Source organism: Myotis daubentonii, chromosome 6 (genome assembly GCF_963259705.1).
Source record: "Myotis daubentonii chromosome 6, mMyoDau2.1, whole genome shotgun sequence".
Classification (NCBI taxonomy): Eukaryota; Metazoa; Chordata; class Mammalia; order Chiroptera; family Vespertilionidae; genus Myotis; species Myotis daubentonii.
In genome coordinates this window covers 98,103,425-98,130,000 of record NC_081845.1, presented here as the reverse complement: position 1 = coordinate 98,130,000, position 26,576 = coordinate 98,103,425, and the positions used below count along the sequence as shown (strand labels likewise).

The following is a 26,576-nucleotide window of genomic DNA, read 5'->3' as shown; positions in this document are numbered from 1 at the left end:
CTCAGGACCAGAAGCCCCCTCGGATGGGCGCTGGTGCCCTTCTGCCCCGACCACGTTTGTGGGCCCCCGTGCCTGAGGCAGTGCTCCGCGGCGCACCCCACCCAGCTGTTCCCTGGGGCCGGGGCTGGGTGGGGCGGGGCGGTGGAGGGGCGCTGCTAAGGGCCGGGGCTGGTGAGAGGAGGGCTCCGGGGCGGGGATTGCGGGCCCTCCCAGCAAAGGAAATAGACCCCCCAAGGGGCGGGGCGTCAGGGCAGGACGGAAGTGACGCTACGCGGGCGGGGTTGGCCCTGCACAATGGGCCATGGAGTTCCCGTTTGATGTGGACGCGCTGCTGCCAGAGCGGATCACGGTGCTGGACCAGCACCTGCGGCCCCCGGCCCGCCGACCCGGAACCACAACGCCAGCCCGGTGACATCTCAAACCCACCCCGAGGCCCGGCTCTCCCGGTTCCCCTAGATACCTGGTCCCGGCACCACGCCCCCTTATCACAGACGATGACCCTCCTTTTGATGTCCTGGCTCGACCTGTTGGTGCCCTTTCACCCTACACTTAGAGGGATTGATCTGCACTTGGATCTATGACATTCCACCCCTCGGCCAAAGGATGTGGTTGACCCGCCCTCTCCGCTTCCCCACAGCAGCCTCAGGGGAGGAGGGGGTGTGGCAGAAGTGCAGGTTCCAGAGGGTGGGATGGGAAAGTCAGACTGGAAGGCAGCAAGGTCAAGTCCTGGGCTTCAGTGCTGAGCCTGGGTGGGAGCTGCGGCCAGGGCCCTGGGAATGACCGTCAGAGCCCTCGGCAGTGACTCTCCCTCTGTCCTCTCTATAGTGTTGATGTGCAGCAGCAACTTATGACCATCGTAGATGAACTGGGCAAGGCTTCTGCCAAGGTACTGGACGCCCGGGGACAGTAGATAAGGGAGGCCTGGTCCTTAGGAAGGGACTTGCAAAATGCCTGTTGTCTCCCTGCAGGCCCAGCATCTTCCTGCACCCATCACCAGTGCATCGAGGATGCAGAGTAACCGCCATGTTATGTACGTGCTCAAAGACAGCTCCGCTCGACCGTGAGTGCCACACGCTTTCCAGCGCGCACCCTTCCTCCCCAGCCCCTTTCATGTGGACTCTCTCAGAGAGCTGCTACTCGTTTGTTCATTATCCTCCCCATCCCATAGGGCTGGAAAAGGAGCTATTATTGGTTTCCTCAAAGTTGGCTACAAGAAACTTTTTGTACTGGTGAGTGCTATTGGAGGCTGAGAGTTCATATGCCTTGATTCCCCAAACAACAGTTCCGAAGTGTGGGAGGTGGCAGCAATGTCTTGGTCCTGAAGAGATACTTGTTCTTTACCTCTTAGGACGATCGTGAGGCTCACAATGAGGTGGAACCACTTTGCATCCTGGACTTTTACATCCACGAGACACTTCAACGCCATGGCCACGGGCGAGAACTCTTCCAGTATATGTTGCAGGTATCACTTCTCTATTCACCCATCTGTCCAAAGGGAGAATAAAGGCCCCTTTGCTGTGAGCCCTACTGGAGCCTCTGCCTCCCCTTCCCCAATGTCCCCATGTCCTCCTATTCCCTCCCCAGGCTCCAGAGTTCTGTTGGCATGTTCTCCCCACACCTTCTACCTTGAGTCTCCTGTTCCCTGCAGAAGGAGCGAGTTGAACCGCACCAATTAGCCATTGACCGGCCCTCGCCGAAGCTGCTGAGGTTCCTAAATAAACACTACAGCCTGGAGACCACAGTCCCGCAGGTTAGAGGCCTCAGAGGGCAGGTCCCCACTGAGCAGTCACATTCAATTTATTATTTGGGGGCAAAGAATTGGCGCCTTCCAGGCACATTCCCCATCATATAGGATTCATTTTATACAACTAAGTGTTTGTTGTTGTTTTTTACCATGTCTCATTTTGCAGTTATTTTACTCTCACCTATTTTGATTCTTCATCATGGCTGTTTTGTATACCTAATAATATGTTTGTGCCCCAAATATAGCCAACTCATTTTCACCTCCTTGTTTTTACAAAGGCCATTACTTACTAAATCAACATTTATTAAGGGCCGATAATAATATACATTTTCTGTCTTCGGGGAGCTTTGGTCTAAACCAGGGGTGGGCAAACTTTTTGACTCGAGGGCCACAATGGGTTCTTAAACTGGACAGGAGGGCTGGAACAAAAGCATGGATGGAGTGTTTGTGTGAACTAATATAAATTCAAAGTAAACATCATTACATAAAAGGGTACGTACGGTCTTTTTTTTTTTTTAGTTTTATTCATTTCAAATGGGCCGGATCCGGCCCGTGGGCCGTAGTTTGCCCACGGCTGGTAAACTGAGGAAGGTGGTTGGTTTATAAGTAAATGCAATATAATGTTAGTAATACTACCCATTCACTTAACAAATATTTATTGAGCATCTGACACTAGAAATATTTTACTCAACAAAACAGGTAAAAGTTTCTGCCCTTGTGGAGCTCATATTTTATTTTATTATTTTTTCCATGTGATTTTATTTTATTTTTTCTTAGGAACAGGAATTTATTTCATACCATTGAGACTCCAAAAATCATTATTGGCTTTTACCTGAGAGGGTTTGTCTTTTTTTTTAGTTACACGTAATTTTTTTGTTTTAATATTTATTGTAGAAAGTATTATATACCCTCCCCCCCTCCATTGACTTATAGCCCGCTCCCACCCAAGCCTTCACCACCCTGTTGTCTGTGTCCTTGGGCTACGCATATATGCACACAAGTTCTTTGGTTGGTTAGCTCCCACCCACCCACCCTCCCCTGACATTCTGCACTCTGTTCTATGCTTCCATGTGTCTGGATCCACCCTGTTCATCATTTTATTTTGTTAGATTCCACATATGAGTGAGATCATGTGATACTTGTCTTTCTTTGACTGACTTATTTCACTTAGCATGATACTCTCCAGGTCCCTCCATGCTGTCTCCAAGGGTAAGAGATCCTTCTTTTTATTGCTGCAGAGCAACCCATGGTATAAATGTACCACAGCTTTTTATCCATTCATCTACTGATGGGCACATGGGCTGTTTCCAGATCTTAGCTATTATAAATCGTGCCGCTAGGAGCATAGGGGTGTATACATTCTTTCTGATTGGTGCTTCAGGTTTCTTAGGATATATTCCTAGAAGTGGGATCACTGGGTCAAATGGCAGTCCCATATTTAATTTTTTTTTCCATATTTAATATTTTGAGGAAACTCCATACTGTTTTCCACAGTGGCTGCACCAGTCTGCATTCCCACCAGCAGTGCACTAGGGTTTCCTTTTCTCCACATCCTCACCAGCACTTGTCATTTGTTGATTTGTTGATGATAGCCGTTCTGACAGGTGTGAGGTGATAACTTAGTGTTGTTTTAATTTGCATTTCTCTGATGATCAGTGACTGTGAGCATTTTTTCATGTCTTGGCCATCTGGTCCACTTTGGAGAAGTGTCTATTAGGTCCTTTGCCCATTATTTAATTGGATGATTTGTCTTCTTTTTGTTAACTTGTATGAGTTCCTTATATGTTTTGGATATTAACCCTTTATCAGATGTATCATTGCCAAATATGTTCTCCCATGTAGTGGGCTCCCTTTTCATTTTGTTGATGGTTTCTTTTGCTGTGCAGGAGCCATTTATTTTGACGTAGTACCATTTTTTAATTTTCTGTTTAGTTTTCTTTGCCCCAGGAGATGTATCCATAAACATATTGCTATGAGTGATATCTGAGATTATGCTGACTATGGTTTCTTTTAGAATTTTTATGGTTTCACGACTTACATTTAAGCCTTTTATCCGTTTTACGTTTATTCTTGTATATGGTGTAAGTTGATGGTCTAGCTTCATTTTTTTGCATGTATCTGTCCAATTTTCCCAACACCATTTATTGAAGAGACTGTCTTGACTGCATTGTATGTCCTTGCCTCCTTTGTCAAATATTAATTGAGCATAGGGGCTTGGGTCAATTTCTGGGGTCTCTGTTCTGTTCCATTGATCTATATGCCTGTTCTTTTGCCAGTACCAGGCTGTTTTGATTACGGTGGCTTTGTAGTATAACTTGAAATCTGGTATTGTGATTCCTCCAACTTTGTTTTTCTTTTTCAAGATTGCTGCAGCTATTTGGGGTCTTTTTTGGGTTCCATATAAATTTTTAGAGTATTTATTCCAGATCTGTGAAATATGCTGTTTGTATTTTAATGGGATGCATTGAATCTATAGATTGCCTGGGTAGTATGGACATTTTCGTGATGTTGATTCTACCAATCCATGAACACATATGTTCCTCCATTTGTTTATATCTTCCTCTGTTTCTTTTTCCAGTGTCCTGTAGTTTTCTGAGTACAAGTCTTTTACCTTCTTGGTTAAATTTATTCCTAAATATCTTAAATTTTTTGTTGCAGTGGTAAATGGGATTGTTTGTTTAGTTTCTCTTTCTGAGAATTCACTATTGGTGTATAAAAAAGCCATCAACTTCTGGGTGTTGATTTTGTATCTTGCTACATTGCCAAATTCATTGATTAAATCTAGTCGTTTTTTTGATGGAGTCTTTAGGGTTTTTTTTAATGTGCAGTATTATGTCAGCTGTAAATAATGAGAGTTTTAATTTCTCCTTTCCAATTTGGATACCTTTTATTTCTTCTTCTTGTCTGATTGCTGTGGCTAGGACTTCAGTATTATGTTGAATAAGAGTGGTGAGAGTTGCCCTAACCGGTTTGGCTCAGTGGATAGAGCGTCGGCCTGCGGACTGAAAGGTCCCAGGTTCGATTCCAGTCAAGGGCATGTACCTTGGTTGTGGGCACATCCCCAGTAGGGGGTGTGCAGGAGGCAGCTGGTCGATGTTTCTCTCTCATCGATGTTTCTAACTCTCTGTCCCTCTCCCTTCCTCTCTGTAAAAAATCAATAAAATATATATATATAAAAAAAAGTGTGGTGAAAGTGACATCCTTGTCTTGTTCCTGTTCTTAAGGGAAATGGTTTTAGTTTTTGTCCATTGAGTATGATGTTGGCTGTAGGTTGTCATACATGGCCTTTATCATGTTGAGGTATGCTCTCTCTAGTCCCACGTTGCTGAGAGTTTTTATCAAAAATGGGTGTTGGATTTTGTCTAATGCTTTTTCTTTTTTTTTATTGTGGCATGCATTTAATTAACATAAAATGTTAAAGAGAAATATTTCACATGAGTAACTTTTATAAAGTTTTATTATGGTACTAGAGGCCCGGTGCACGAAATTGTGCATGGGGGGGGGCGGTCCCCTCATCCTGGCTTGCACCCTCTCCAATCTGGGACCCTTCAGACATCCCTTTCGCAATCCGGGACCACTGGCTCCTAACTGCTCACCTGCCTGCCTGCCTGATCGCCCCTAACTGCCCTCCCCTGCTGGCCTGATCACCCCTAACTGCTTCTGCCTCGGCCACCACCACCGTGGCTTTGTCCGGAAGGAAGGGAGGCAGGACAACTGGAAGATGTCCAGTCGACCCACTCTAATTAGCATATCCTTCTATTAATATAGATAGCTTGTGAAAATGAAAATAAATTACAAAAGGAAAAAAATTACTCATTTATGGGTAAAATACCACGTTGTACAAAAGTAAAAATCTGTATCCAAGGCATAAATTTAAGTTCCAATAAATCCACCAATAACCTAGATCCTGACCCCAGCTAGTTTTTGTTTGTTTTTAAATATTTGTATTGATTTTTAGAGAGAGAGGAAGGGAGATGGAGAAAGAGAAACATGATGCGAGGGCAGAACATCAATCAGCTGCCTCCTGCACGCGCCCTACTGGGGATAGAGCCGTAACCAAGGTAGATGCCCTTGACCGGAATCAAACCCAGGACCCTTCAGTCCACGGCCAATACTCTCTCCACTGAGCCAAGCTGGTTAGGGCTAACATCTACTTCTTAAGTCATTTAAAACACTGAGAAGGCAGTATTAAACTTTTCATTATAATTAAATATTCAGAATAAACTTCGATTAAATCAGTTTTCATTTAACAGTTAAATATTTAGGAACTAAATAAGTTGTACTTCATTAGCTATGCAAACAATAGAAATATTTAAGAGTGTTGGTGGTTGGTAAAAGAATGTCAGTTGCCCAATAAATGTGAAAGATGAATGAACAGGAAATTAAACAGAGTATAATTAGTTGTGGATAATCTTTCCCCCATACAAAGTCTCCCTGGACATTGAGTTCATCCAGTGATTGGCAGATGGGCTATCCATCATCTGACACCCTGGCCAACAACCCTGAAATCGTTAACTTTCTGCCTCCCCAGCAAAGACCCTCAGGATACAAGTGCTCCCTCCTAGCTGAGAATCCACTCTGGGGAATCAGGTAAACAGACACGAAGGCAGCTGGGCCAGCCTGGCCCAAGTCTCTCTAGCAGTGTCCACGCTGAGCATCACAGCACTTGTAGAAGGTGATCATTGGCACATCTGCAGTGCGGGTCTGAAGCTGCGTAAAATAGGCACAGGATGTTCACATTGGGACATGGCTCAGCAGCAGAGAACACGTTCTCCCGGCAGCTGCTCCACCAAGCACATCATCTACTTTCACCTTTCAATACTTCCGATTTGTTACCTTAGGAGTGATGTTGTGCACGTGGGGGCAGCACTGTCCCTCTTCCACGATGAGCCCCTTCTCCCAGCCCATACAGCTTGACAGCCCACCCTTTGGCTCCCACTGGTTCCTGCAGCTCCAGTGGCCACCTCCCCAATGCTTTTTCAGCATCTGTTGATATGATCATGTGATTTTTGTCTTTCAGTTTGCTTATGTGATGTATCACACTTATTGATTTGCAAATATTGTACCAGTATTGCATCCCTGGGATAAATCCCACTTGGTCATGCTTTATGATCTTTTTCAAAATTGCTGGATCCGATTTTATAATATTTTATTGAGGATTTTAGCATCTATGTTCATCAGGGATAATGGCCTTTAATTCTCTTTTTTTGTAGTGTCTTTACCTGGTTTTGTAATTAGGGTAATGCTGGCCTCATAAAAAGAGCTTGGAAGTGCTCCTTCCTCTTGGATGTTTTGGAATAGTTTGAGGAGTATAGATGTTAGTTCTTTTTTGAATGTTTGGTAAAACTCCCCTATGAAGCCTTCCAGACCAAGGCTTTTGTTTACTGGGAGTTTTTTTTATTACTGTTTTTATTTCATCAGCTATTATTGGCCTATTCAGGTTTTCTGATTCTTCCTGATTCAGTTTTGAGATACTGTATTTTTCTGGGAATTTGTTCATTTCATCCACATTATCTAGCTTGTTGGGATATAGTTGTTCATAGTATTTTTTTTACAATCTTTTGTATTTCTGTGGTGTCAGTGGTTACTTCTCCACTTTTGTTCCTGATTTTCTTATTTGGGTCCTCTCTCTTTGTTTTTGTTTTTTTTTGTTTTGTTTTGTTTTTTTGTTTTTGTTTTTGTTTTTTAAAAAAATATATTTTTATTGATTTCAGAGAGGAAGGGAGAGGGAGAGAAAGATAGAAACACCAATGATGAGAGAGAACAACTGATCAGCTGTCTTCTGCATGCCCCCTACTGGGGAATCAAAGCCACAACCCAGGCATGTGCCCTTAACCAGAATAAAATCAGGGACTTTTCAGTCCGCAGTCTGACGCTCTATCCACTGAGCCAAACCAGCTAGGGCTCTCTTTGTTTCTTTCTTTTTTTTTTTTTAATATATTTTATTGATTTTTTTACAGAGAGGAAGGGAGAGGAAAAAAGAGTTAGAAACATCGATCAGCTGCCTCCTGCACACCCCCTACTGGTACATGCAACCAAGGTACATGCCCTTGACTGGAATCGAACCTGGAACCCTTGAGTCCGCAGGCTGATGCTCTATCCACTGAGCCAAACCGGTTAGAGCTCTCTTTGTTTCTTGATGAGTCTGGCTAATGGTTCATAAATCTTGTTTATCCTTCAAAGAACCAGCTCTTGGTGTCATTGATTATATATATATATTAGTCTCTGTCATTTATTTCTGCTCTAATTTTTATTTCCTTTCCTCTACTTACTTTGGGCTTTTCTTGTTGTTCTCTTTCTAATTCTTTAAGTTGTAGGTTTAAATCATTATTAATTTTTCTTGTTTTTTGAGGTAGGCCTGTAGTGCTATGAACTTCCCTCTCAGGACTGCTTTTGCTGCGTTCCTAAAATTTTGGGTGGTTGTGTGTTCATTTACATTTGTTTCTAGGAAGTTTTTTATTTCTTTCTTGATCTCATTGGTAACCCATTGATCCTATATAATAAAACCCTAATATGCAAATTGACTGAACAGCAGAACGACTGGTAGCTATGATGCACACTGACCACCAGGGGGAGATGCTCAGTGCAGGAGCTGCCCCCCGGTGGTCAGTGTGCTCCAGAGGGAAATAGTGCTAAGGAGTAGTGAGCCCGGCTTCTGGCTGAGCGACACTCCCACAGGGAGAGCGCTGCTCAGCCAGAAGCCGGGCTCATGGCTGGCAAGTGCAGTGGCAGTGGTGCGAGCCTCACCCGCCTCTGCCATAGTGCTAAGGATGCCTCTGGGGATGTCCGACTGCCTGCTTAGGAGAGTGGGCCTAAGCTGGCAGTTGGACATCCCCTGAGGGGTCCCGGACTGTGAGAGGACAGGCTGGGCTGAGGGACCCCTCTACCCCCACCCCAAGTGCATGAATGTCGTGCACCAGGCCTCTAGTTATTTAATAACATGCTATTTAGCCTCCATGTATTTGAATGTTTTGGGGTATTTTTACTGTAGTTGGTTTCTAATTTTATTCTACTGTGATCTGAGAAGATGCTTGATATGATTTTAATCTTGAACTTGTAGAGACTTGTTTTGTGTCTAAAAATGTGGTCTATCTTTGTGAATGACCCATGTGCACTTGAAAAGAATGTATATTCTGCAGCTGTGGGGTGAAATGTTCTATAAATGTCCATTAAATCCATCTGATCCAGTGTGTCCTTTAGAGTGACTGTTTTCCTTGTTAAGTTTTTGTCTGGAAGATCTATCCAGTGAAGTCAGTGGGGTGTTAAAGTCCCCTACTATGATTGTATTGTTGTCAATTTCCCCTTAAAGTCCTCCAGAACTTTTTTTTTATATATTCAGGTGCTCCTATATTGGGTACATATATGTTTACCAGGGTTATAGCCTCTTGTTGGATCGATCCCTTTGGTATTATGTAGTGACTTTTGTTGTCTCGTTGTGATGGCCTTCATTTCGAAGTCTATTTTGTCAGATGTGAGTATTGCTACCCCAGCTTTTTTTTTCATTTCCATTTGCATGGAAAACTTTTTTTCCATCCCTTCACTCTATCCTGTGTGAGTCTTTTGTTCTGAGGTGGGTCTCTGTAGACAGCATATAGTTGGGTCATATTTTTGTATCCATTTAGCTACCCTATGTCTTTTTTTTTTTTTTTTATTACAGGTGTTTTTGCTGATTGCAATAGTGCATGCCTAATGTTTGAAAAATTAGCCTTTCTTCAAGCTAGCTAAGAGAACTGAGAAAGAATCTATTATAGAAACAATTCATTTCAAAATTAACTGTCATAGTATAAGACATTTGCAGAATAATCTTCAAAGATCAACTTACTTCAATGTCCTGGGCTTGGTGAGTTGTAAGATGAGGAAGCCAATATGCCCCCTTTCAGACTTTTATTTGTCCTCTTTGGAAAGTCACCTACCATCTAAAGTCTTAGATTCTTTGGATTTAATTTTCCATCTACAGCAGGTTTTGGCAGCAGAAACATTTTCTAAGGGCTCTTTGAAGCATGGCAACTTGAGTGTGAGGGTCTTCCCAGGCATTTCCCTGTTTTGACTCTTGGAGGAGAGGTCTTATAGTTACAGAGGTTGAGAGCATTGCTCACAGTCCCAGTAGCACTGGAAGAGTCTTGATAGAGCAAACAAAAACGATATAATCCAGAGCACATCAAAGCTTTCCCTACCCTCTTTTAAAAACGGAACCTCTGCACACTACCTGAAGCACAATTAGTGGGTCACAGATGATGAAAACCTAATTATGAAAATTGCTCAGGGCCATTATTAGGATTGACTTTTACTATTTGGATTTTGTTGACATATAGATTGACTGTTAATTAAAACACAAGCAATTCCTCCCCTACCTTACCCCTTCTTTGGAAATTCAGTCAATGTATTTCTGACTTTTTGAAAGAATTAATTCAGAGGAAATCTTTGGAGGTACACTTTACATTTTCTAACATTTGATCAATTTCAGCCATTGTTATCCCTGGTGCTAAGTGCCGGTTGTTGAAAGAGCTATAGGCAAACAAGCTGGGTATGGATGTGAGGTCATAGATGGGTTCTTGCTTTATCTGTTTGATTCCAGTCATGTCAAGTCCAGACTGATCAGGGGACGGCTGGCCGGAATCCATGTTGTAATAACCCTTGGACTGGGCAGGTCAATGACATGTCCTTTGGCATAGCGCTGCCAGTTTAGTTACTCAGGCTGCTGAGGCTGTTGCTGCTGCTGCTGCTGCTTCCGCCTCCCCGCTCTGCTGCTGCTCCTGCAGCAGTGGCTGGCGCTTCTGCACCTCAGCATACAGGCTGTCCTTCTGCTTCTCCGACATCCTCCCACACTTCACAGCATCTCTTGACATCCCTGGGGCAAGACACTTCTGCAGTCAGCCCCATTGGCAACTTCGGCAACGGTTTCTGTTGTTTCTATCAAGTAAACAGTTTCTCTGCCTTGGGCAGGAGTGAGAGGCATTGTTCTGCTGGTCCTCCTAAAGCAGGGGTCCTCAAACTACGGCCTGCGGGCCACATGCAAATACAAATATTGTATTTGTTCCCGTTTTGTTTTTTTACTTCAAAATAAGATATGTGCAGTGTGCATAGGAATTTGTTCATAGTTTTTTTTTAAACTATAGTCTGGCCCTCCAACGGTCTGAGGTTCAGTGAACTGGCCCCCTGTTTAAAAAGTTTGAGGACCCCTGTCCTAAAGAATTCCTTGCAGCCTTCACACGTGATGACTCCATAGTGGATCCCAGGCGACTTATTGCCACAAATTTTGCATGGTATCACTTCAATTTGTGCTGTGGCTGAGGTGCAGGTGGCATTGTGGACTTGAGTCTGGGTAGAGGCTGTGGAGGAGAGCAGGTCTGGGAGACGTGACCAAGAGTCCAACACTGGGACATTCCTGACTCTCTGGACCTAAGCAGCCATTTTTCTCCTGAAGAGCCAGCCCCTCCCAGCCGTCTCAAGACGGCTCTACCCTATGTCTTTTTTGTTTTTTAAATATATTTTATTGATTTTTTACAGAGAGGAAGGGAGAGGGATAGAGAGTTAGAAGCATCGATGAGAGAGAAACATCGATCAGCTGCCCCCTGCACATCTCCCACTGGGGATGTGCCCGCAACCCAGGTACATGCCCCTGACCGGAATCGAACCTGGGACCTTCCAGTCTGCAGGCCGACGCTCTATCCACTGAGCCAAACCGGTTTCGGCTCTACCCTGTCTTTTGATTGGAGCATTTAATCCATTTATATTTGATAGGTACTTATTTATTGCCATTTTAATTCTGTATGCCTAGGTTTCTCTCTCTATTTCTTCTTCCAGTTACAGAAGTCCCTTTAGCAATTCTTAAAATGCTGGCTTGGTGGTGATGTTTCCTTTAGCGTTTTTTGTTTTTTTGTTTTTTTTCTGGGAAGCTCTTTATTTCACCATCTATTTTGATTGATAGCCTTGTTGGACATAAAGTGGGGCCTTGACTTACGAGTTTAATTCGTTCCGAGACCGAGCTCATTCAGGAGCTCGTTAACTCAAATTACTCTGTCAACTCAATGCAAAAAATCGGCAGAGAGACAGCTGGCATCTCAAAAAACTCATTAGTCAGGACACTCATAAGTCAAGGCCCCACTGTAGTAATATTGGTTTCAGGTCTTTGCTTTCCATTACCTTGAGTACTTCATGCCATTCCCTTCTGGCCTACGGAGTTTCTGATGAGAAATCAGATGCCAGCCTTATGGAAGCTCCATTGTAGGTAACAGTTTGGTTTTCTTTTGCTGCCTTTAAGATTCTCTCTTTGTCTTTAATTTTTGGCATTTTAATTAAGATGTGTCTGGGTCAGATAAATTTCTTATTTCTTTTCATTTATCTCTTCTTCTGAAGAATTCTCTTGTTCTTTCATTTTGGGCTTGTTTTTTTTTGTCTCCTCATTTTGCTGCCTATTTGGGTTTGTGACCATGTATTAGGTAGCTCTGCTATGCCTCTCAAATGTGTTTCTGACTATGTAGATCAGGGAAAGACTCAAAGCCTCCAGAGCAGTGGTCACCAACCTTTTGGACCTCACGGACCACTGGTTAGTGACCACTGCTCTAGAGACCATCTGTGCCTGAAGAATGATTGGATTCAGTCTTGAGTAGTCCTTAGGCAATGGTCCACAGGTGTGGCGAGTTTTTCCAACAGGGTGGGGCAATTGCTTCTGCCTGGAGGCTAATTGTTAGTCTCTTAATGTGCCTCAGGAACTCCACAGGGAGGGGAAAGGTGTTTTCCAATAGGGTGGGTCAAGTTTCCCCCAGGCAAAACCACCTGGGTAGCAAATGTCTGCCTGAGAAAGAAGCTCTCCGCATGGTGACAGAATGACTCAGCACAGGAAACCAGGGTGCCTGTCTTCTGAGCTCTAGCCTAGAGCCCCCAACTCTGGCTTCTGCTCCAGTTCACTCTGCCCTCCCTCTGCTGGTGCACAAGAAATTTTGTATGTTGGCCCTTTAAGAGGATGCCTGTATTTCTAGCTGTCTCTCCCTGGCTGACAGCAACCCTGCTGCTTTTCAGAGCCGGATGGTATGCTGGCACCATTCTCAGTTCTGGTGCTCTCTGCTAGGGCGCTTAGCTTGGGATTAGACCCCAGAGTTCTCAGTAGAACCCCCCACAGCTGAGACGTCTCTCTGGAACTTCAGCTGCTGTCTGTGGGTGCCCGGCCTGCCCTTTCATGCCTCTGCCCTTTCTACCAGTCCCTACATGGTCTCCATTTTTCATCCTTGGCTATGAAGGTTCTCTCCAGCGAGTCCTCAGTTGATTATTCAGGATTGTTTTTGTATTTTAGTTGTAATTCCAGTTTGGTTCTGGGAGCATGTCTGTATAGCATCCACTTACTCTGCTTCTCTTTAATCTCCTGGAGTTTATATTTTAGTTGAGGATACAGACAAACAAGTTTATCCTGTGCTTGATTATAAGTGCTCTGGAGAGATTAGAGCCAGTGAGAGGGCTTGGGTTTGCGGGATGGGGATGGAATTGTGTGGGATTACAAGTTTAAATGGCATAGGCAGGGAAGTCTCCCTGAGGAAGTGTCAGTTTAGGGATAAGTTAAAGGAGGTGAAAAGAAGAGCCAAGTAGTATCTGGAGGGAAGGGCTAGCAGAGCCCCTGAGATGGGACTGTGCCTGGAAGAGTGAGCTGGCTGGTGTGACTGGAGCACTGTCAGTGATGGGCTGGGGCGGCGACTGATGCAATCAGCTGTAATGGCAGGAAGGACATTTGAGCCTTATGGCCATTTCAGTCTTTGGTTTTTACTCTGTGTGAAAAAAGGAGCCATCATAGGGGTTTGAGCAGAGGGATGACATTATCTGACTTAATCAGATCACTTTGGCTGCTAAAAATAAGCAGCAGCTGCCCTGGCTGGCATGGCTCAGTGGTTAGAATGTTGACCCATGCACCCGAGAGTTGTGGGTTCAATTCCCGGACAAGGGTGCAAACCTGGGTTGCAGGTTTGATCCCTATGCCCAGTCAGGGCGTGTGTGGGAGGCAACCAATCAATGTGTGCTCTCACATCTATGTTTCTCACTCTTTGAGAGAGGGTTCAAACAAACCCAGCAGGGTCCCTGCTGCTGAGGCTCTGTTGGTTGGAGCACCATCCTGTATACCAGAAGCTTTCGGGTTTGATTCCTGGTCAGGGCACATGCGTGGGCTGCCAGTTCGACACCCAGTTGGGATGCCTACAGAGGGTAACCAATCGATGTTTCTCTCTCTCCCTCTCCCTTCCTCTCTCTTAAAAAAAAAAGTAAACTAAAAATAAGCAGAAGGGAGCAAAGGCAGAAGCAAGCGACCAGTTAGGAGCCAACAGTCCTGCTGAAAGCTGGTGGCGGCTCAGACCAAGACGGTAACAGCAGAGAAGCAAGGAGTGGTTAGATTTCAAATATTGTGAAGTTAAAGCAAGTAAGATTTCCTGATAGATTCTCGATGGAGAGAGAGGGAGGGAGTTAAGGATGATTTCCCAAGTTGTTGGCCTGAGGAGTTGGAAGGATGGAGTTACATTCACTGAGATGATAGGTGGAACAGATTTGGGAGAAATAGGACTTCATTTTGAATATGTTAATTGGAGATGTCTATGCTAAGTTCCGGTTAATTAGACAGTTGGGTGTTTCCCTGGAGTTGAGAGAGGTTTTGGATGGAGAGTTTTCAGTATACATAGAGTATTGAAAGCAGTGGGACAGGATGACATCACCAGGAGGTGATAGAGAAGATGTCCAAAGACTTCAGCCTTTGGGCACTCTTAAAAAGTCAGGGAGGCCCTGGCCAGTGCCACTCAGTGGTTGGGCATTGTCCCATGCACCAAGAGGTTGCCAGCTTGATTCTAGGTCAAGAGCACATGCCCAGCCCTGACTGGTTTGGCTCAGTGGCTAGAGCATTGGCCTGTGGACTGAAGGGTCCCAGGTTCGATTCCAGTCAAGGGCACATGCCTAGGTTGCGGGCTCGATCCCCAGTAGGGAATGTGCAGGAGGCAGCCAATCAATGATTCTCTCTCATCATTGATGTTTCTATCTCTCCCACTCCCTTCCTCTCTGAAATCAATAAAAAATACATAAAAAAAAAAAAAGAGCACATGCCCAGGTTTTAGGCCCAATCCCCGATAGGGGGTGTGCAAGAGGGAGCCATTGACGTTGTACTCTCACATCAATGTTTCTCTCTCCCTCTCTCTAAAAATCAATAAACTATTCTTTTTTTAAATAGTCAAGGAGGCCCTAGCTGGCTTGGCTCAGTGGATAGAGCATTGGCCTGCATATTGAAGGATCCCCAGTTTGATTCCAGTCAAGGGCACATGCCCAGGCTGTGGGCTTGATCCCCAGTAGGGGGCCTGTAGGAGTGGCTGATCATGATTCTCATCATTGATGTTTCTATCTTTCTCTCCCTCTCCCTTCTTCTCTCAAATCAATAAAAGCATATTTTTTTAAAAAAAGGGAGGAGAGGAAGAACCAGCAAGTGTGACCAAGGAGTAACTAGTGAAGTTGATGAAAACTTACAAGTAAGTTGACCTGGAGGCCAATAGGAAAGTGCTTCCAGGAGGAAGGAATGGCTTACTGACTCAAATGGCACTGATCAGTGAGGTAAGAGATCTGGGAAGTGAGTGCCTGAGGTCACGGTGACCTTGAGGAGCATGGTGCAGTGGTGGGTGCAAGTCGGATGGGCAGTGGGTTTAGGAGATTGAGAAACTAGAAACTAGAAACTGGAGATAGCAAGAATACGCTACTCTTTTATTTTTTTTCTAGAGGCCTGGTGCATGAAATTCGTACACTGGGCGGGGGGGCGCATATCCCCCAGCCTGGCCTGTGCCCTCTCACAGTGTGGGAGCCCTGCGATTGCCTCAAAGAGCTAGGCTCCACCCAACCACCTGGGGCTCCTCAATGGATTGCCCCAAAGAGGTAGGCCGGAGCTACCGGCCCTGCTTCCGCATCCCGCACGCAGAAGCCCCAGCCCACCCGCATGCGCATGCAGCCCCACCCACCCGCGGATGCCCACTGTGCTCACAGCCTCGTGGGGATTGCTCATTGTGGCGTGAAGGCATCATGGTGTGAGGGGGTCACTGGGTGAGGGTGTGACGACCACATAGACTTTTATTAGTATAGATTTGTTATTGATTTTAGAGAGAGAAAGAGAGAAACATAGATTTGTTGTTCCACTTATTTATGCATCATTGGTAGATTCTTGTATGTGCCCTGACCGGGGATTGAACCTGTAACCTTGGTCTATCACAGTGATGGTGAACCTTTTGAGCTCGTCGTGTCAGCATTTTGAAAAACCCTAACTTAACTCTGGTGCCGTGTCACATATAGAAATTTTTTGATATTTGCAGCCATAGTAAAACAAAGACTTATATTTTTTATATTTATTTTATATATTTAAATGCCATTTAACAAAGAAAAATCAACCAAAAAAATGAGTTCGTGTGTCACCTCTGACACATGTGTCATAGGTTCGCCATCACTGGTCTATCAGGACAATGCTCTAACCAACTGAGCTACTTGGCCAGGGCCAAGGCCACTCTTTTAAATGCTGCTTTTAGGGGAACAGAGAAGTAGAGCAAGAGCTGGAGAAGGAGGTGGATCAAGAGCAGGTTGATTCTTTTCAGTTGGAAGAACTAACAGCATAAGAATGACTCCATAAAGAGAAAATCTGATGATGTCAAAGCATGTGGGGGGAATTGCTGAAGCAGTGTAAGTGGGCGGTGGGGCTGGGATTGGGCTCCTTGGATAGGAGCATGAACAGTTACCTATTGTAACATGACTGGATGGATATGATTACAGAGGAAGCATAAGGACATGGTGGTGTGTGCTACCTTGGAGTTGAGTTTGGGTAAAGAAAGGTTTGATATATGTTTAATCTTGAAAGATGGGTGTTTGTCAAGAGACAGAAGTAGGTGGGTTAAAGTACTTCTCATGTGGAAGAACCAGCATGAACAAAGGCAGAGAGGAGCTAAGTGCCTGTCAGTGCACTGCAAGCAGATTGGTGTGGCTGGAATGCTGGGCATGTGTTTGGGGGAGGATGAGGGTGTGTTGGTACATATTACAGCAGGATCAAAGCGGGAGATAGACAGGGTCTACTTAGAGCAGGGGTGGGGAACGCCCGGCCTGTGGGACATATCAGGCTCTTGAAACCATTTGGTCTGGCCCTGCCAAGGCATTAGGGATGAGTTAATTAATTGTTTGACCAAATATAGCAGGGTAATTTTTTTTTAAATTCTTTATTAGTTAAGGTATTACAAATGTGTCCTTATCCCCCCCATTAACCTCCATCCTCCCCCCACCGCCCCACTCATGCTCTCATCCCCCTGCTGTCCATGTCCATTGGTTTGGCTTATATGCATGCATACAAGTCCTTTGGTTGATCTCTAGCAGGGTAATTTTTAAGTTGATAATTTTGTATGGCCCATGAATGATGGTATAAATATCCAAATGGCTCTTGGCAGAAAAAAGATTCCCCACTCCTGATTTAGAGTGTACAGCCACATGTATTTTTATTTATTTATTTTTTAAATATATTTTTATTAATTTCAGAGAGGAAAGGAGAGGGAGAGAGATAGAAACATCAATGATGAGAGAGAATCATTGATTGGCTGCCTCCTGCACACACCCTACTGGGGATCGAGCCCACAACCCTAGCATATGCCTTGACCGGAATCGAACCCAGGACTCTCCAGTCTGCTCGCTGACACTCTACCCACTGAACCAAACTGGCTAGGTCCCACATGTATTTTTACATTAAGAGGCAACACAGTCAGTTGATCATGACACTCTCTTTGATGTTTCTATCCCTTTTCCTTCCTCTCTGAAATCAATAAAAAAATATATTTTTTAAAAAAAAGGCAGCAGAGAACAGTGGAAGGAGCACAACATGTGGCATCAAACACATGACCCAGGTGACGTGTAACACCAGAGCAGGATAGATATAAATAACAGTGGCTCATGTTTCATGAGCTCTGCATGCTATCTACACGCATCGTCTCAGTGGATGGTTTGGCCCTCGGACTGAAGGGTCCTGCATTCGATTTTGGTGGTCAAGGGGCACGCACCTCGGTTGCTGGCTTGATCCCCGCTCCAAGTCCAGGGGCACCTGCGGGAGGCAACTGATCAATGTGTCTCTCTCACATCGATGTTTCTCTCTCTGTGTCTCTGCCCATCAAACTCTCCCTAAAAATCGATGAAAAAATATCCCTGGGTCAGGAGTAACAAAAAATCACAGTCTGGGGCTTGAGGCCCAGCTCTGCCATTTGCAGCTTTTGCCTTTTTCCATGTATAAGACGCTATTTTTGTCTAAAATCGTTAGACTGAAAACTGAGTGGTGTCTTATACACAGAAGTCAGCCGAGGAGGGAATCGTGTGGGTGCGTAGCTGCCCATACCTTGCCAAACAGGCTTCCTCCAATCATGAGCCTTATTGTTACTGATGTCAGCTGATGCCGTAATTGGAGGTGGAGAGTGTGCAGATGCAACAGGGACTGGAGAGTTCTAAGCCCATAAAGATGTCAAAAAATAAAAAGATAAATACCCGTAAGCAGTTTTCTTACTGGGCAAAATTGAAACTGAATGTAAACAGCTATGCAAAAGAGCATGGAAATAGAGCTGCAGAGAGACAGTTTGGACCTCCCCCCACTGAATATATGATCAGACAGTGGAGAAAACAGGAAGAACAACTCCTTAAGATGCCGAAAAAGAAGAAGGCCTTCGAGGAAAACCAGCAAATGTTTATTTATTTTTTAAATATATTTTATTGATTTTTTTACAGAGAGGAAGGGAGAGGGATAGAGCGTTAGAAACATGAATGAGAGAGAAACACTTGTCAGCTGCCTCCTGCACACCTCCTACTGGGGATGTGCCCACAACCAAGGTACATGCCCTTGACCGGAATCGAACCTGGGACCCTTTAGTCCGCAGGCTGACGCTCTATCCACTGAGCCAAACCGGTTAGGGCTGTTTATTGATTCCTTAATTTTGGGTTGGAAAAGTGGTGGGTGTCTTATACCTGGAAAAATACGGTACTTGGCTTTGGGCAAACCATGTCTCCAAGTCTTTGTTGTTGTTCTTAAATATACCCCAAGGATATATTTTTTAGAGAGAATGGAAGGGAGGGGAGGAGGGCAAGAGAGAGGAAACATTGATGTGAGAAAGACACACAAACAGGTTGCCTCCCGCATGCACCCCTACTGGGGATTGAACCTGCAACCCTTTGATGCGTGGGCCGATGCTCTAACCACTGAGTTACACCAGCCAGGTCTCCAAGTCATTTTTACTATTCTTTAAAATAGGGTTGTTGTGAAGGCCAAATTGAATGTGATAATATAATAAGTAATTTTAAAGTGATCAATTATTAGATATCAGAGCGGTACCCTGTCCTCCAGCATGTCTTCCCCCGATAGCTCCACCTACTCGAGCCCTACTTACTAGTAAATCTCCCTTTTCTCAGTGTTGGAGCCTGAGACCTGTGCTCTTGTCAGTGGGCTTTGTTTGGACAGTTCTGGATACCTGCCTTGGCATTTTGTGAGAGTGGGTCCTGGGAGAACCTAAAAGGGTCTGGGCTTTTTGTTTTTGAGATAAAATTCACTATTTTAACTATTTAAAACAAACAACTCAGTGGTTTCTAGTATATTCACATAATTGTGCAATTACCACCACTGTCTAATTTCAGAACATTTCCATTTCCCAAAAAGAAACCTGGAAGTCATTAAGCACTCCCTACTCCCTGTCCCCATTCCCTTATACTAACCTGCTTAATCTGGACATTTCATGTGAATGGGTCACACAATATGTGGCTTTTGTGACCGTTGTGTTTAAGGGGGCTCATTCATGTTGTTGCTTGTATAAATACTTCATTCCTTTTTATGGCCAAAAAATATTCCATTATGTGGCTCTACCACATTTTTGTTTATTTTTTAATCCTCACTGGAGAACATTTTTCCATTGATTTTTCAGAGAGAGTGGAAGAGAGAGGGAAAGACAGAGAAATATTGATGTGTGAGAAACATCCATTGGTTGCCTCCAGGACCGGGCCGGGTAGGAGCCTGCAACCTATGTACGTGCCCTTGATCAGAATTGAACCTGGGACCCTTCAGTCCGCAGGCCGACGCTCTGTCCACTGAGCCAGGCCGGCTAGGGTGGCTGATTGATATTCGGTTGTTTCCACTTTTTGTCCATTATGAATATTGTGTACAAGATTTTGTTTGCATTTGTATTTTCTTTTCTTTTTTTTTTTTTTTGCATTTGTATTTTCAATGCTCTTGGGTATATACCTAAGAGTGGACTTGCTGGTCATACAGTAATTCTTTGTTTACCTTTTTGAAGAACCGACAAACTGTTTTTCCAATGATGATAATATTTCACCTCTCCACCAGCAATGGATGAGTGTTTCAATTTCTCTTCAGCGGTTCTCAACCTGTGGGTCGCCAACAATGAAAATACATCCTACATATTAGATATTTACATTACGATTCATAACAGTAGCAAAATTACAGTTATGAAGTAGCAATGAAAATAATTTTATGGTTGGGGATCACCCAACATGAGGAACTGTATTAAAGGGTTGCGGCATGAGGAAGGTTGAAAACCAGTGCCATCCTCACCAACATTTGTTATTTTTCCTTTTAAAAAATAGTGATCGTCCTCATGGGTGTGAGTGTATCTCTGTGGGTTTGCCTCGCTCGCATCTCCCTGTGACTAATGACACCGAGCACCTTTTCCAGGGCTCACTGGCCCTTTTAGTATTTTCTTCAGAGAAACGTTTATTCAAGTCCCATGCCCATTCTTAAATTGTGTTCTTTTTTCTCACGTTTAAGAGTTCTTTTTGATATATTCTAGATACCACATCCTTATCAGATAGATGATTTGCAAAATATTTTGTCCTATTTTGCTTGTGGGTTGTCTTTTCATTTTCTTGAAAGTGTCTTTTGAAACACAAAAGATTTTACTTTTGATGACTGTTATTTGTGCTTTTGATGTCATATTTAAGAAATTGTATAATCCTGTCGAAACCGGTTTGGCTCAGTGGATAGAGCGTCGGCCTGCGGACTGAGGGGTCCCAGGTTCGATTCTGGTCAAGGGCATGTACCTGGGTTGCGGGCACATCCCCAGTGGGAGATGTGCAGGAGGCAGCTGATCAATGTTTCTCTCTCATCGATGTTTCTAACTCTCTATCTCTCTCCCTTCCTCTCTGTAAAAAATCAATAAAATATATTAAAAAAAAAAAAGAAATTGTATAATCCAAAGTGATAATTTTCCACAATGTTTCCTTCTAAGGTTTTCATAGTTTTAGCTCTTAGGTCCATTTTTATTTGTGTGTTTGGCTTTTTGGCCTGTGGTGTGAAATAGAGGTCCCAATTCAGTACCTCGCATGTGGAGTTCACTGTCTAAGGCCATTTGCTGGAGGGACTGCTCTGCCCGGGGCGGCGTGGCGCGTGTTGAAAGTCAGCTGGCCACAGACGCGCGTGAACTTCGGGCCCCCGCCACTCCGCCGGCCTGTCTGTCCTCAGGCTTCCTGCATCATGCCGATGACCGTGGCTTTGCAGCGCTGAGGTCAGGGAGTGTGATTCCTGCGCTTTGTTCTTCTTTTCCAAGACGTTTCTGGCCCTGCGGTCCTGCGCCTGCCTTATCAGTGTGGGCTGGCTGTCAGCCCGCGAGTTTGAGGGGCTGTGGGACGGGGCCTCCTAGCACAGGGCTCCGTGCCCGAGCCGTTTCCGAGGGGCTGAAGGGACGGCCGTATTTTGCCGTTTTGTCTTCCAGGTGAACAACTTCGTGATCTTTGAAGGCTTCTTTGCCCACCAGCATCGTAAGTGTCCTCACCTGTGGGTGCTGGCCAGCCAGCTGGGGCGAGGGAAAGGGAAGAGGCGGATCCCGGTCCCACTGGCCCCCCACTGAGGGCGCCGCCTCCTTCCTCACAGGGCCCCCTGCTCCCCCTCTGAGGGCAACTGGACACGCGCGTGCTGCGGCCGACCCTGTGCCCCCTGGTAAAGCTGCGCTGCTAGGCAGCTGTGGTGCCCGCGAGCTGCTCTCGGAGGCCACAGCGGCAGGGGTGGGGGGTGGAGGGCGTGGGGAAGGGGACACTCCTCAGCAGCCCAGCCCCAGCAGCCTCACTCGCCTTTCCCACATGGGGCGCAGTGCGTTGGAGCCGTCAAGACCTCCCTAAGCAAGCTGCTGGGCCTGTCTGACAGTGAGTGCTGATGGAGCCTCTGTGGCTTCAGGTCCACAAGATAGGCGAGTCGGGTTCCTTTGTAACCGTCGGCCCGTCCCTCGGTGAGGGGCAGGCAAGTGCAGTCAGCCCTTCCGTGTGCAGCCATAGAATACTGACACGAAAGGCACAAAGTGAAGACCTGGAGAAACCGGACGGAGGAGGCACTGAATGCTGCCCCTTTCCCCGAGCCATCCTCACGCTCCCTGCCAGCCAGCCCCCTCCTCCTCACGGCCTCCCACAGGGAGCAGCAGCCAGGTGCTGGCCGCCATGCGCAGCGGGCCCCCTCCTGAGCCGGCTGTGACCAGCGCTGGCTCCTCCTTGGCCAGGAAGCGGAGTAACTGTCACTCAGAGAACAGGCTGGTCCGGTTGTCCCCAGTGTCCGGCCCTGAGAGGGACTCGTGCCCATGCCTCGTGGCTGCCAGGGCTTCCCGTGCCCGCCCGGCTGGTGCCCCGGCTGCGAGGGGATGAGAGCCCGTGAGGTCCACAGTGGGGGCCGTGGGGAAGGCTCTCCTGGCTCCTGAGGGGGACCCTCTTGAGAGAGGGAGGGAGGGAGCAAGGGAAGAAGTGAGGGCGGAGGCAGAGTCTCACAGCAGGTCATCCTCCCCTCTGCTCCGATAACTCCTTTCCAGATACGCTTCCCCTCCGTCCTCCTTTTCCTATAAAACTTCAATCTCTTCCCGTCTTGGCTCTGGAGGGGGAGGTTCTGCCCCCCTCTCCTGGCCTCTCCAGAGCCATCCCTGACTCACCGAGGCCTCTGTCCGGCTCGTCTACCAGTAGAGGGACCTGTCCTCGCTGGCCCGGCGGGACCACCCCTCCGCCCAGAACCCCAGGGGCCTCCCTGGCTGCCTTCTCCTGCACCCCAGGCCCCAGCGGCTGCCTGGGTCTTCCCCCCACACTGCATTCGGCCCCTCCTCCTGGCTCTCCTCAGCAGTGCTCCAGCACCCCGAGTTCCCTCTTCTGTGGGGGAGCGGACTGTCCCCAGGAGCTGTGGTCAGGGAGCAGTGGCGGGTCGTGGCCGGAGGAAGGCTACCAAGTGTGTGTCTTGGTGTTCCCCTGCCTGTCTTCTCACCGCCAGCTCCAGCAAGGAAGCTGCCCCCCAAGAGAGCAGAGGGAGACATTAAGCCGTACTCCTCGAGTGACCGAGAATGTAAGGCGGTCGGGTGCCCGGCGTGGGGGGGCGGGGTGCCCCACCTCAGGGGAAGGGTCCATTCTCTCTAAAGGCTCTGATTTCTGTTTTCTACCCTGATCTCTACTGTCATGACTCTCCTCTCTTCCCAGTTCTGAAGGTAGCTGTGGAGCCTCCTTGGCCCCTAAACAGAGCCCCTCGCCGCGCTACACCTCCAGCCCACCCGCCACGCTCCAGCAGCCTGGGAAACTCGCCCGAACGAGGTCCCCTCCGCCCCTTTGTGCCAGAGCAGGAGCTGCTGCGTTCCCTGCGCCTCTGCCCCCCTCACCCTGCTGCCCGCCTTCTGCTGGCCACCGACCCTGCAGCCAGCCCAGCCCAGCGCCGCCGCACCAGGTAATGGGCGTGGAGGGGCAGTGTGAGAAACGGAAAGGGCGGTTTGGGCCCAGGCGTGACGGAGCAGGACAGCAGGCGGGGGAGACACTGGAGGTGTGTGGGAGGTCTGGGAGTGCCTGGCAGTGAGGGGGCAGATCAGGACTGTCTATGGCACCGGGGCCCCGTTTTACAGTGAGAGTGGGAGGAAGAACCCAGATCGGTGGGGGGGGGGGGGGGGTGAGCCTCTAAGTTGGGGGAAATGCTGGTGTGGTCCTTGCTGGGAAGGAGCAGTGGCGTCTGGCACAGGCGGGGGCCCTGGCCCCCGAGTGCTGGTGCGGCAGGAGCCATCCCGCAGCTGGAGGGGCATCTCCCGTCTCCCCCAGCTCTCTCCACCTCTGACTTCGTTTTTCTCTCTTCCCCCTTTTCCCTCTCCCTACCTCCTGTCCATACCGTCCTCCCACAGCTCCCTTCCCCGCTCTGAGGAGAGTCGCTACTGACAGTTAACCCTCTCCCCCGGGAGCCTCGTCCCCGAGAACCCACCCCTTCTCGTCCCGTGCGTCCCAGGACCCCGAGGAGCCTGATGGAGCCCATGAGACTCCCTCTTCTCCTTTCTGGGTTGTCAAGGCCCGGGATGGCCCTCTGCTTTGTAGCTTTCCTCGCCCTAGAAGCGCCTCCTCTCCCAACGCGGTCACTGAGTACTCCCCACAGACAGCACACCCCTCTCCACATTGCCCAGAGCAGCACACCCTGGCCCGCTGTCGGACTCTAGACCACCATGGAGGCCCGACAGCCTTCGCTGCAGGGTCTTGTCCCTGGAACAAACCCATAGCTCACTCTCCAGTCCAGTGATGGCCCTCGTGCTGCCACCTACACTGCCTTTCAGCCCGCTCATGCCAGCCAGCTCCTTAAAGGGACCCCCCAACAATGCTAGGCTCTTCATTACATGTGTGTATGTCAGGGACCCCTGAGCTGTTGTCTACTTTGGGGCTAGACTCGCACTTCTGAAGACAGCACTACCCCCCAGGTGAGATTCTGTGAGGGACTTCGTTTCTTGGCAGCACCTGGGGTCAAAGAGGGGTCGCCTTTGCCAGGTTTCACAAGAGAAGCCTGAGTCTCAAGGGCCTGTTAGCTCCCGGACCCGTCCTCCTCAGCAGCTAGATGCTCATCTATTCCTTGTTGTGTGATTGTCGTGATGATGGGAACTTCTCTCTGGTCTTCCTTTCTTCCCTGCTCCACACCCAGGAATAAAACCTCCTCCCTTCTCCCTCCTCCCTCCTCCGAGTGTGTGGTAGATCAGGCACCCCCTGTGCTCCCCCAAATCCTTGGGAGCAGGACCTCCCTTTCTCCCTACTCATTTCTCCTTTCTCTTCTCCCTGTGTTGTTTGAATAAAGTGTGAATTCCTTTGTGTTTTTTAAATGGACATTTTCAATGAAAAAAGCACACCCCAAAAAGCAACTTAAGGTCTCGGCCTCCTTTGTGTGTCACCTCTTATTTTCCTGGGGCCTGGGAGTCTGTCATCCTTATTGCTGAGATCTGCATGTCTTCCAGCACGGAGGCTCCGAGCTCCCTGCAGGGTCTGGTGTCCACCCTCCCCGTGGCATTGCTGGATCTTCTCCCGCCCCTCTCTCCCCTCAAGCAGCTGCTGGATCCCTCTGCGGAAGCTTCTGTGTGTACTTCCCCACTCCCCCCAGAGCCTCGGGCTCTCCCCGCGACCCTACCCTTCGCCCCAGGCCAGCCCTTGCTGAGATGTCAAGGTGCACCATTATCCCTGGGACCCTCGAGTTGCATCCCCTAATGGTCCCGGGTTCCTCTTCCATTCTGGTTTCCTTCTCCCCCACCAAACCCTGGCACCTCTCCCAAGACAGTCCCTTACCTCTGCTGAGTGCCCAACACAGTCTGTCACCGCTCTTCAAAGGCTCCCCCCCTTTTCTTCCTAAATCACTTGGCCACTCCCTGTAAGTAAGGTAACTGTTTTCCAAACCAAACATCCGGGCACCAGGTCCAACAGATAGTTTACCTATGTGTAAGTCTGTTTTTGTGAGATGATTTGCATCACAAATATTAACACATTACTCCAACTAGAAACAGAAAAGCAATAAATCAGGATTGCTCCAGAAAATCTTTGGGGTATAAAATGAGCTCCCTCCCCTTTCCTGGGGCCCTGCCTAGGTTAAAACCCCTAGAAGTCTAATTGCCCCTCTCTGCACTCCTGTGCTATTCGTTTAGTCCCTCCTCTGATTCCTCCACACCCACTCACCTTCCCCCCTGCAGCCTCTTCCCCATCGCCTGCCATTTCTCCTACAGGGGGGCTCCCCCAGGGCTGGTAGCCCAGAGCTGCTGCTACAGCCGCTATGGGGGGCTGAATTCCTCATCCCCCAGCACAGGTAAGTATTCTTCCCTCCTTGCCCTCAAATCAAGCAGGTCATGCTCACCGCCTGCTCCAGCCTTCCCATGCACATGCCTGGTATTTCCACAGGCAACCAAGAATGGAAGCAGGGGGAACAGGAAACAGAGAATAGGTGAGGCCTGATCCCCTCCCCTCCTGGCTTGCCCACACCTCTTTCTCTTTTCCTAACATCACTCTCAGCTCCTTCCTCTGAAATCTTATCCGTCCAACTGGACTCCCCCCGCCCCCCCCCCCAAAAAAATCCTTCTACCTAACATCCTACAAGCCTGTTTCCCCATAAATTCAACTCTGGTACTTCCCTTGGGCACTTTCTGAGGTTTCCAGTTTGGACATAGCACCAGTGGTTCCATCATGGTCGTCCTCTACATAAGGGCCAGAAAGACCCTGACTCTCCATCTCCCTCCCACCCACCAGGGCCGCCAGCCAGGAGACCTTGTCACAGGATGGGAGTGGGGAGGCCCCCATGCACCCAGTGCCTCCACAGGCCCAGGCCCCCGCCCCCCCAGCCCAGCACTGCACAGTGGCGGGGGACATGTTCAACGCCAGGTTCATTCGCAACTTGCAGGAACGGCGCAGCACCAGGCCGTGGTGACTGCAGCCCCGCCACACCTGCAGTCCTCTCACTGCGGGAGCAGCCACCGCCGCCTTCCCGTGCCTGTATTCATTCACTCGTTCATTCATTCAACAGGCCTTCTTAGCAGTGCCCAACCATTCCTATCCTCACCAAAGCAATAAAGTATTTTTATCACGA

The 26,576-nt window shown here is 47.5% G+C and overlaps 1 protein-coding gene across 12 annotated transcripts; it reads left to right on the top strand.

Moving 5' to 3' along the window:
- Positions 1-70: 70 nt before the first annotated feature.
- Positions 71-26,576, top strand: ATAT1 (alpha tubulin acetyltransferase 1). 12 transcript variants are annotated; one of them, XM_059702162.1, is made up of 13 exons: positions 71-408; positions 826-886; positions 969-1,060; positions 1,169-1,229; positions 1,349-1,462; positions 1,649-1,750; positions 21,472-21,517; positions 21,630-21,695; positions 22,995-23,066; positions 23,198-23,438; positions 25,723-25,802; positions 25,895-25,937; positions 26,240-26,576. In XM_059702162.1, exons 1-13 carry the CDS (start codon positions 302-304, stop codon positions 26,415-26,417), a joined length of 1,263 nt encoding a protein of 420 aa, XP_059558145.1. In that variant the 5' UTR covers positions 71-301; the 3' UTR covers positions 26,418-26,576. The 12 variants fall into 12 exon arrangements, with proteins under 12 accessions (XP_059558145.1, XP_059558146.1, XP_059558143.1 ...); XM_059702163.1 differs by having other exon boundaries at positions 25,690-25,802; positions 26,391-26,576; XM_059702160.1 differs by having other exon boundaries at positions 25,690-25,802.

Coding starts and splice junctions, on each gene's coding strand:
- ATAT1 (XM_059702157.1), top strand. CDS start 302: ATGGAGTTCCCGTTTGATGTGGACGCGCTGCTGCCAGAGCGGATCACG. Junction 1,230..1,348: donor ACAAGAAACTTTTTGTACTG/GTGAGTGCTATT, acceptor TTTACCTCTTAG/GACGATCGTGAGGCTCACAA. Junction 1,463..1,648: donor TCTTCCAGTATATGTTGCAG/GTATCACTTCTC, acceptor TGTTCCCTGCAG/AAGGAGCGAGTTGAACCGCA.